The following is an 11,627-nucleotide window of genomic DNA, read 5'->3' on the forward strand; positions in this document are numbered from 1 at the left end:
CAAGAGGAATGTGAGAAAAGGGATGAGGGTTACCTGCAATATGGCAAGGGGAATGTGAGAAAAGGGATGAGGGTTACCTACAAGTTGGCAAGAGGAATGTGAGAAAAGGGATGAGGGTTACCTTCAAGATGGCAAGAGACATGTGAGAAAAGGGATGAGGGTTACCTACAAGATGGCAAGAGGAATGTGAGAAAAGGGATGAGGGTTACCTTCAAGATGGCAAAGGGAATGTGAGAAAAAGCTATGAGGGTTGCTTACAAGATGGCAGGGTGAATGTGAGAAAAGGGACGAGGGTTACCTTCAAGGTGGCAAGGGGAATGTGAGAAAAGGTATGACGGTTACCTACAAGAGGGCATGGTGAATGTGAGAATAGGGACGAGGGTTACCTTCAAGATGGCAGGGAAATGTGAGAAAGGGGATTATGGTAACCTTCAAGATGATAAGGGGAATGTGAGAAAAGGGATGAGGGTTACCTGCAAGATTACAGGGGAATGTGAGAAAAGGGATGAGGGTTACCTGCAAGATGACAGGGGAATGTGAGAAAAGGGATAAAGGTTATCTTCGAGATGACAATGGGAATGTGAGAAAATAAATGAGGGTTACCCACAAGATGATAGTGGCGATGTGGGAAAATAAATGAGGGTTACTTACAAAATGATATGGGGAGTGTTACAAAAGGGATGAGGGTTACCTTCAAGATGGCAAGGTGAACATGAGATAAGGGATGAGGGTTACGTATAAGATGGCAGGGGGGGGTGAGAAAGGGGATTAAGGTTACCTACAAGATGACAGGGGAGATATGAGAGAAGGGATGCAGGTTATCTTCAAGATGATAGGGAAAATGCGGGAAAATGAATGAGGGTTACCTTCAAAATGGCAATGTGAATGTGAGAAGAAGGTTCGGGTTACCTACAAGATGACAGGGGTAATAATAGGAAAGGGATGAAGGCTACCTTCAAAATGGCAAGATGAATGTGAGAGAATGGATGAGGGTTACCTACAAGATGAAAGAGGTATTGGGAAAAATAAAGATGGTTACTTTCAAAATGATAGGGGGAATGTTAGAAGATGGATTCGGCTGATTCCTACAAGATGATAGGGGTAATGTTAGAAAAGGGATGAGGGTTACCTACAAGATGGCAAGGGAAATGTGAGAAAAGGGATGAGGGTTACCTACAAGATGGCAAGGGGAATGTGAGGAAAGGTATGAGGGTTAACTTCAAGATGACAAGAGGATTTGGGAAAATAAATGAGGGTTACTTTCAAAATAATAGGGGGAATGTAAGGGATACTTGTTACCTACAAGATTACAAGGGGAATGCTAGAAAAGGGGATATTTGTTACCTACAAGATGGCAAGGGGAATGTGAGAAAAGGGATGAGGGTTACCTACAAGATGGCAGGGGGGATCTTAAAAAGGGAAGAGGGTTACCTTCAAAAGGCAAGGTGAATGTGAGAAAAAGTATTCGGGTTACCTACAAGATGGTAGGGGTAACTTTAGAAAAAAGGATTCGCGTAACCTACAAGATGGCAAGGGGAATCTGTTAGAAGGGATTTGGGTTACCTACAAGATGATAGGGGGAATGTTAGAAAAAGGATTCGGATTACATACAAGATGATAGGAGGAATGTTAGAAATGAGATATTTGTCACCTACAAGATGGCAAAGGGAATGTGAGAAAAGGGATAAGGGTTATCTTCAAGATGTCAAGCAAATTGTGAGATCATGCTGAGAGGTACATACGATTACGTCGGGTGAGAGGTAGCAAGGGGAAGTGGAAAGAGGGTGAGGAGTACTCACACTATGACAAGGGTAATGATAGAAAAGGTGAGGGATAGTTAAAAGGACAAAGGAAAGTCGAGGAAAGGGTTGAGAGGGATTTACAAGAAGGTGAGAGCAGTAGTCATGCGAAATTTGAGAAAATTGGACATGGTTAAATAACAAAATGATAAGGGAAATGTGGGGAAACGGATGAGGGTCTTTTAAAATACGGCAACGGTAATGTGAGGAAATGGGCGGTGTTACTTATAAGATGTCACGGGAAGTGTGAGAAAAGCGAGAAAGGAAACTTACATGGGAAACCGATAAAGAAAGAACCGACAATGCACGACCATGCGCTCGGCCGCCGGCACCAGCATTGCCAAAATATCGATTGACGGGAACTGGGTCATACACATAAATTATAATTCATTACGTTATTGTTCGTATATTATTGAATGTTCACTTTTAATTGTGATCTAAGGTTTGGCAACAACAAGGTCAACCTTTGTTCAAAGAAAGTCTTTGTCGTATTTTTAATTTTATATTTGTGTGTGTGTGTGTGTGTGTGTGTGTGTGTGTATATATATATATATATAACCTGTTACTAACTTTCAGGAAATGCAAGTGACGCTTTTCAATCACCGACCCCAAACTGGGTACATGGTAATCTCTTTTATATTTTTCCGTCTTTAAAAGTAAAATATGGAGCACCTTACATCGTAAAATGCTAACATCTTTTCAAAATTATATGCATCAACGATAACTTCTTGTCTTTTAACAAACGGAATAAACATTGCTTGCTCTATAATACAATTGTGAAATTCGACCCTTTAATTGAGACTTGATATATAATTATACAATATTATCCCCAAAATTGTACTATGCGTTGTCTCTCATTAAATGCATTTGAAACCACACTGAAATATAATATATGGAATTATAATGACATAATCCCTGCATTCTTCAAACACTCCCATTTCCCACGATTGTTCTGACAGGTCCGAACCACGGCGATGAGATGAAGTACGTGTTTGGATACCCGACCGCCAACAAGTACCGGGTACCCGGTGATGGCAGTACGGACCGGGATCGCGCAAAGACCGTCATGACACTGTGGTCGAACTTTGCAAAACATGGGTACGACCTCTTAATTGAAAAGTTATTTAGATTGTTCAAACTTTGTTGAAGTTAAAACGTTGTTAACTTCATAGTTGTTAACGTTTGATATGTGTTGATGGGTTCATTTTTTTTTCAAACAAGTTCAGCTTGAACAGTTGTCTGAAATCTTATTTTAAAATACCGCAGATCACAGTAGTAAAGATTTGAAAGTTTACAACGGAGACATTTACAACCTAGTTAACTTTAATGCAGTTCTGAAATATCTGGCAATTGTTTGCAAATATACTTAACCAAACGTATGTCGAACCATTTGGCTCCAAAATCTATTAATTCTTATAACATGGATCAACCTCTTAATTTAGAGGTGCACTTCTAGATATTTAGAATGAAATAAAAGTGCATGTATTACATAGAAGTACACTTCAATTTCATAAATTTAACTACGTCTTTATATATAGAGGCACACTTCTATATTACAAATGCACCTCTATATTTAAACCTTTGACCCGAATGGTACGTCATAGAAACATGCTTGTCTATTTGCTTAACGAAGCACGATCATAGTGCCTTTTGTCACAGAAGGGACGATTTCTGTACCGCCTCAACAGCGGCTCGAGCCGTCAGTTTCAAAACACAGTTCGGTTTGTGACAGCGGCGGAATTGTGTGCATAGTTTAAATTAAGCTATCGGTCTGTTGAAGTAAAACCGCTGAACATGTATGAAGTTTTGTGGGGTTTTAAGCTCGTCAATTATGTAGTTAGTCCCATGTGCTACGTTGATGTTTACACCAAATTGTCGAATGTTGCACTTGATGAGCTACGATTATACGATTATACACTTGCTCATTTGGTTTGCAAGCAGAAGTATATACCCCATATATATTACGTTTTTGTTGACCAACTTTGGTACGTTTGCTCAGATGAAACAGGCCGTTTATAATCAAAGCAGCAACAGCGGCATTTGAGCAACGTTGTAATTGTCGTTGTTAAAATACCGGACACTCACTTTAAAACAGTCGACGCATGTAAAATGTTGGGACAAACTTCATTAATGCTGATTCATAATGTGTGTGTATACAATGATACGTTCTACGCATTCGGAGCTCCGCGGCTATTTTATCGAAAACAACCTCGGATGTATGCCGGTACATCAGTTGAAGAAGTTCGTAAATTTTTGAATTATATCATTAATTAACTGTATTGTTTTAGGGTTGTATTTATTGATCTAAGTTTAAGTTGATTGCCAGTGAAGTGAATTATTTAAAACAAAAATTAAGATTCCCACGAGTAAAGTCATAAAGTTCAACTGCTTAATAAAATTATTACACGATCTACTTCCAGCGGAGTTAAACGTGCCACTTTTTGAGTATGTAAACCGTCCAAATACATCCGAGGTTGTTTTCGTTTGGCCGAGGAGTTCCGAATGACGTTCTATGCTGATTAAAGTTGCTCTCTGACTCCCAAATATGAAGTACCGCAATTACTACAATTGTATTAATATACCGAAAAAGATGAATGTATACAGAAAAAATGACTGTTATGCAGTATACCGTGTTTAATTTGAGAAAAAAACTGTGCATAGAACACGGTATTTCTTCCTTAAAAGACGATCGTTGATTTCCATAAATCTTCTAGGAACCACCAGTCGTTTAATATGTGTGCGTTTTCAGCCATTAAAAACACGGTTGCAATCTTGTTATCAGTAATTGATAGTTTCCATGTGCATTATTTAGTAAGTAGTTAAAGGGTCAACACTCAAGATGTATGTTTTTTACTTACATGTGTATACAGATTACAAATACGAGTATCACTTTAAGCTTTTATTGGGCAGTTTTAATGTTCACGATTTTCATAACGTTCAGAATAAAACTGGGTTCCAAATTTTAGCAAAAGTGGCGATCGCCGGAGCAAGTATCGAGTGCAGTAATTGTCATTATTATGAAAAAACCCAAAGAAACATCATAATAAGTTAATAATTTAATAATTTCGTCGCTTTGTTTTCATATAGTTGTCCGTCCGTTTTGGCCATATTGTGATATTGTTATGCACCAGTCAATTGTAACCACGCCCCCCCCCCCCCGATCCGGGGAATAGCGGGGACTTTGACTTTCGGTCCAGCCAACCCCGAGTAAAATTCCCGTCCTGCGGAGATGAACTGATGGTAAAATTCCCACCAAATGCCCCACACCTAAAGGACCCAAGGTAAGGCCCATTCCCCTCTATATTTTGCGCGAATACAAAATCCCCTGCAAGGTAAAAACTCGGCCCATTTCCTCCGCTATCAAAGGTTTACCCCCGGACCTGGGGGGGGGGGGGGCTTGGTTACAATTGGCTGGTGCATAACGGTTGGCATTTCCAGTCGTTGTTTATAAGCAATATTGTACCATCTGTGGCAAATGTAAATGTGATTATTTTTGTCTAAATTTCAGAAATCCCAACATGCCTATGGACATACACGGGCTTTCCTCTACACCAACACCATGGGAACAGTTTAACGCCAGCACCCATACATATTACGAGATCTCCAATGACCAATGTAGCACAAACAATCACTTTCATTCCCGCAAAATGGCATTTTGGGGGGATCTTGTAAAATTTATACTTGGACATGATCGTGAGTGTCATTTCAAGAATGTCACAGATATTCCTTATTTCCCTAAAATCATCATTGGGTAGTCAATTGATTAGAGAAACTAATTAAATGGTATTGTTAGTAATCTCTCAATGTATGGTTTCTCATAGCTTCCTGGGACCTGTTTCAACAATGAACCAGTCGATAGTATCCGTAATAATTGAAATTATATAAGTTTTGTACTTAAATTATTTTGTCACATATTTGTGTGAATTGAACTTAAGCCAGCATTACGAATTCAACACAGAAATAATAAAATGTGTTGCCACAAGCAATTAAAGCTAATGAAGGTTAGTATAGATAACATGTTGTCTTATTTTGTATTGCCGTTACTGTTATACAGTATATAGTATTATAGTGTATAAATGTTAATATTTTCTTAAAAGGAGGGGAAATTACGCGGTTTGGATTTAAGAAATTGTTATAAGATTTATATCAATCATATATATGCATATTAATGATACTTGCTTGGTTTGTATATGTTTGGTACTTTCTGTTTGAATAAACGAAACAGTCAACACAAGAACGTGTGTTGCAACTTGTGATTGTAACATTATACTGCAATAAATTTGAACTTCATTAATCCCTTTACATATTTATAGATCATAGTATTTGTTAAGGCCAGCCAGCCAACTCAGGCAGGCAAGATATCACTAGTAGCCGATGCTGTACCATTCACACAATATTACATGAATATCTTATTAATAAATAGTTCGAACACAATGTTGTCGTTTTAAAAAGCATGGTGTCAGAAAAGAATTCATATCTCATAAAGTATTAAATGTGGATTATCTCAACATTAGATCGTTAATCAATAGTCTAAGCATCTAATAATAATCTAACTGTTCACTGTGAGAATGGAGTTAAGTGGTGTTCCAACACCGTGCATTGATTGGAATAGCTTAAACCTTCCAGAAGCTCGGAAGATATTCATACAGCACTGTGAGCTCATTTTAAGGGTCCATTTTAAGGAAAGGATGCGGATGTACACATCACATATTTGCAACTGGGTGAAAAGGATCGGGACCTGTACAAAACATTAGAACTGTCAGTGTCCGACAGGGAACAGTTGTCAGCAATTTGTGAAGCAATAAAAAAAAGCACCTACGGCCGACGACAAACCCCTTTTGCATGGTATTGTTTCAACAATATTTCACAGGGAAAATGATCTTTTTAAGAATTATTGACCAATTTGAGAGTAATGGTAAAATATTGCAATTTCAAAGGCAGTGAAGATATCATCAGGGACAAGATTGTGTTTTCAAAAAATATCAGAGAAAGACTTATTAATGAGGGAGAAAAAAATCAATGAGTAAGGCAATTTAAATATGTAAGCTTTGTATATACCCAAGCGCAACTGCTGGAAATGCAGGCACCATCGCAAGACTCATGGAGCTAACGTTAATGTGGTTCATTCGAGAAAGGTCACCTCAGGCCAGCCTGGTCATAAAACTACAGGCCAGCCTGGTCATAACACCTCAGGCCAGCCTGGTCATAACACTACAGGCCAGCCTGGTCATAACACCTCAGGCCAGCCTGGTCATAACACTACAGGCCAGCCTGGTCATAACACTATACAGGCCAGCCTGGTCATAACACCTCAGGCCAGCCTGGTCATAACACCTCGGGCCAGCCTGGTCATTACACTACAAGCCAGCCTGGTCATAACACCTCAGGCCAGCCTGGTCATAACAGCTCAGGCCAGCCTGGTCATAACACCTCAGGCCAGCCTGGTCATAACACCTCGGGCTAGCCTTGTCATAACACCTCAGGCCAGCCTGGTCATAACACCTCGGGCTAGCCTGGTCATTACACCAGAGCACCACTTTGGGAGAAGACGTTACCCGGACATTGTGGGCGGAAACACCAACATCGATGTCAGTCTCCAGCAATTGAAAAACAAATGCCAAAAATGGAATCATTTTGCATCTGTGTTAAAGTGTGTATGAAGTTCTTGGCAATGACATTTAGTTCTCCCGATGTCATGGATTAGATGATTGAACGTTTGGTCCACGTTGAAGAATAGGCAGGTGTTTGCATATTTCGATGTACATGTAGGTCCTTCCGATGTGTTCGTACTGTTCAAGATTGGTACTCGGAGTAAAAATCTGCCATACAAGGCTTTAAGAGAAATTGGCATAAAGTCAGTTCTGGAAGCTCCACATTCAAAGCCTTCAGCATATGACACGTAATATAAAGGGGTGCATTACCTGAAGGTGTATTCATCCTGAAACTGGCACAACAAAGGATGATATTCATATAGATGACACACATTCAAAACCTTTAATAAGTCACCAATCAACCCTTGATTTCTAACTGATACATCTCACGTACACAATTATGTCCGATTCTCAGATCAACTTGACCCCCCCATTAAGGAAATGGTATTAAAGGAATACAAAAAGGTATTGATGGCATTGGACTGCTAGCTGGTGAAAGCAAGATTCACATTGACCGCCACAGTCCAGCCCGTGATGCATCCCCCAAGAACGGCCCCTAAAGCATAAAAAAGGCAAGGAGGAGTTGTTCCGCATGTAGTCATTAGGTGTCATAAAAAAGTTGATTAAGCCCACTGAATGGGTAAGTTCAATGGTCGTTACCGAAAATGACAATGGTTAAATTCGTATATGTCCGGATCCGCGTGACTTGAATGAGGCTGTTCAACGTCCACATAACCATTTCAGAACTTAAGGTGATATATTGCATCAGCTTTCATGTGCACAGTATTTTACAAAGCTTGATATGTTTGGATAGGTTATTGGGCATTGCAACTTGAGAGAGAGAGAGTCCTCGTTCCTTTTATGTTTTAACACAAGATATGGAAGGTACCGATATGTCCGAGATCCCTTTGGTCTGAAGTCAAGTGGTGATTTGTCTGTCCAAGAAAATGATCCTTGCCTTGAAGGTCTTAGTGGTGTGCCTGTCATCGTGAATGATATGATAAAATGTATGGGTTATCTGGAAAGGAACATGACTCCAATCTGAAGGCAGATCTACAGAGGCCTTATGATGAGGGTATTCGTTTTATCGAAACCAAACTCGAGGTCGGGGTATCAAAAGTGGACTACTTAGGTCACCTTCCCACATCAGAAGTTTGAAAAACACCCACTCAAAGACGGAAGTATACAGAAAATGAAGCTACCAAAAAGTTATCAGAACTTAAAACCGCATTAGGTATTGTAGACTATCTGTTTAGATTTGCCCCAAGCCTGCCAGATGTAAGAGCCCCTTTGGGACAACTACTGTCTAAAGATGTTAAATTATGTTGGGTATTTCCACAAAGAGATGTATTTGACCAAATGAATCAGGCCGGGATCAGGTTTAGCTATTTTTAAAAACAATGCAAGTCATTACCATCGCAAGTTGATGCATCAAAGTTTGGTCTCAGAGCAACTATAATGCAAGACGGGATGCCAATAGGACGAAACCAGTCAAGATGCAACGTAAGTATTGTTGAAACAGACAATATCTCAAGGTTGGTCAACCTCTAGAAAATTGTGTCCGTCCCAGATATTGCCATTTGAAATTTCCGTGATGTGATTATTTGCATTTAATGGCTCATTCACGCATGTCACATGGGAGTTGAGAAATTTGGGCCCGGGATGTTATGTTTTGGCCATGAATATCGGCTGATATTACCTGTCTCGTGTTAAAATGTAACGTCTGTTTGAAGCACCAAAACTCAAACCCAAAATAGCAATTAATTATAATTGCGATCCCTTATTATATATGGCATATTACAGGCACTGACCTATTAACCTGGGAAGATAGGAATTATCTGCTGGTAATGGATTACTACCGCAGGTATTTTGAGGTCATGACAAGGATTTACCCAATATAAGAAGCACCACGGTCATTAACAGCATGGAAGACATAATGACCAGAAGAGGAATAAGTGAAGTTATATCAAACGGTGGAAACTGTTGTACTTCTCAGGCTGATTTCGAAACGAAGTTTATTTCAATTACCCGAAAAGTAGCCCCTATCACAGTCAGTCAAACAGGCTAGCTGAGAGATATGTGCCAACTTGTTAGAAAATTCTTCCAAAAGCTAAGCAGACTGGGTATGATCCATGTATTGATATTTCAGAATACCAGACCATTCTTCATGAAAGTTCCCTTATCAACCAAACGGGCTAGCTGACAAATGTGTGTCATTTTAAAAAATGCAATGTTAACAAGGCCTGTTCCTATATTCGAAGTCCGGACCTCTCCTCTTGAGTCAGGTTATTTCTCTGCGCAGTTAAACATGGGCAGACAATATCGCTCTGTCCAACCCAACAACTAGGAAATCTCATGCCCAAGGTGATATCTCCTTATTAAGTCAGGAAGAGTATTCAATGTAGCAAAATGAAGGGGAAGAAATATTATTACAGACAAGCAAGGTCATTAGAGCCCTGAACATTTGGAAAAAATACAATAAAACTTGGAAACCAGCAATTGTAGTGAAAGGTCAATTAAAGTTCAATGCCTAGATGGGTCTATATATATCCGAAACGGACGGAATATGTTAAAGACCAATGAGTCCTGCAACGGGCAGAAATCCAGGAAATGCCAATATGCCAATCACTTTCCCCGTATGACATCAAACATTATGATAACACTACGTGGCAATACTTCCTCTCCATGTATGAATCACAATGTGTACATAACCCGGCCAGGAACGGCCGTAAAACCAAAAGTAATTGAATCCATGTGATGTTCATTTTGCAGTCAAGCTTATTGTTTTGCTTGTCAGTTTTTTGATGATTTAATTAGCCTGACAACCATTAATTAATTTGCTGATGAAATCAAGTAAATTCAAATCCTGCTGCCACCACCCTAATATGGAGTCTCTCTGAACATATCTTTACATACTATATCAACTCACATATGTAATGATCATTGTATTGATAAATTGTGTTTGTTAAGAAGGGAGATGTAACGTTTTACTGGAATTTATTAAAACTTCATTAATTCCTCCACCTTTTTATAGATCACAGTTTTTGATAAGGCCAGCCAGCCAACTCTGGAAGGCAACATATTACTAGTAGCCGGTGCTGTACCATTCTCACAATACAACATAATAAATAGTTCGAACACAATGTTGATGTTCTGTATAACATGACAGTGAGGTTTATAGGGATTTAAAGGGACTGTACACCAGATTGGAACTAAAAAAAGTTTTTTTCTGTAATGAATCTCAGGACAATTCTTTAATAGAATGTGTTACGCTTTGATATCATAATTGTAAAAAAGTACCAAAATGTAAAAAAAAAATTGTGTCGGAGACCGGGTTCGAATTCGTGTCGCAAAATTTGCAGTCGAGCGCTGTATCCACTGAGCTACAAAGGATTATTCCAAACGAGTGATATATTTAAGCTATATACCTAACTTGTGATAACATCGACTAATCAATCACGCATAAGGAATGAATTCTACTAGGTAGACATACCCAGTAAACTGTTTTAATGAAAAAATACGAAATAACTGCTAAACTTGAATAAATTGTAAACAGACTATGTGGTACTTCATTTAGTAAGTTTCAATGCATTGTTCACATAAATACCAAGTTTATGTCAGTTTTCGACAATTTTCCTTTTTTGTTGCAAATTGGTCATCTTGTGCACAGTTGCTTTAAGATACATTGTAATTGATATTACAACTAAAATCCTTTATTGAAACCTACTCCTTGTTTTTGTGAGTGACGGCTTCATTGATCAAATTAATATCGACCGCAAATTGTGTAAATCTGTATAGTAGTATGTTATTTGAAATCTGTTTATTTAGATCAAACATGGAAGCAGTTTTATTTTGTCAACTGTTACTATTAGATATATATTGTACAATCAATAAACATTTCGGCTAACCTAACCAAAGGTCTACTGGTTTCATACAGTTGGCATATGCTGTTTTCATACATTCGCTTTTTTATGAATAACGTAAATGGACATTTATAAAAAGTAAAAAGAAACACAACTTCAAAATATATGTTTATTGCAACAATCAAACATGTAACAAAAACCTTATGCATATACTGGAAAGTAGAGTTGAAAGGCGAAAGAAGAAATCATGTCCGGTCTGTTGACTCATCATGTTTTTTTCTTTAAAAACACGCACTAAACGGGAGCCATCATCC

At 38.7% G+C, this 11,627-nt stretch overlaps 1 protein-coding gene across 2 annotated transcripts in view; it reads left to right on the forward strand.

Annotated features, from left to right (window-relative positions):
- Positions 1-5,912, forward strand: part of LOC128236939 (cholinesterase 1-like) — a 32,186-nt gene extending 26,274 nt beyond the window's left edge. For both annotated transcript variants that reach the window (XM_052952078.1, XM_052952076.1), the window contains exons 2-4: positions 2,376-2,423; positions 2,759-2,897; positions 5,308-5,912. In XM_052952078.1, the coding sequence (XP_052808038.1) occupies positions 2,376-2,423; positions 2,759-2,897; positions 5,308-5,554 (434 nt within the window). In that variant the 3' untranslated portion in view covers positions 5,555-5,912. The remainder of the gene's footprint in view (positions 1-2,375; positions 2,424-2,758; positions 2,898-5,307) is intronic.
- Positions 5,913-11,627: the final 5,715 nt, after the last annotated feature.

The sequence above is a fragment of the Mya arenaria genome, chromosome 6 (genome assembly GCF_026914265.1).
Source record: "Mya arenaria isolate MELC-2E11 chromosome 6, ASM2691426v1".
In the NCBI taxonomy this organism is placed as follows: Eukaryota; Metazoa; Mollusca; class Bivalvia; order Myida; family Myidae; genus Mya; species Mya arenaria.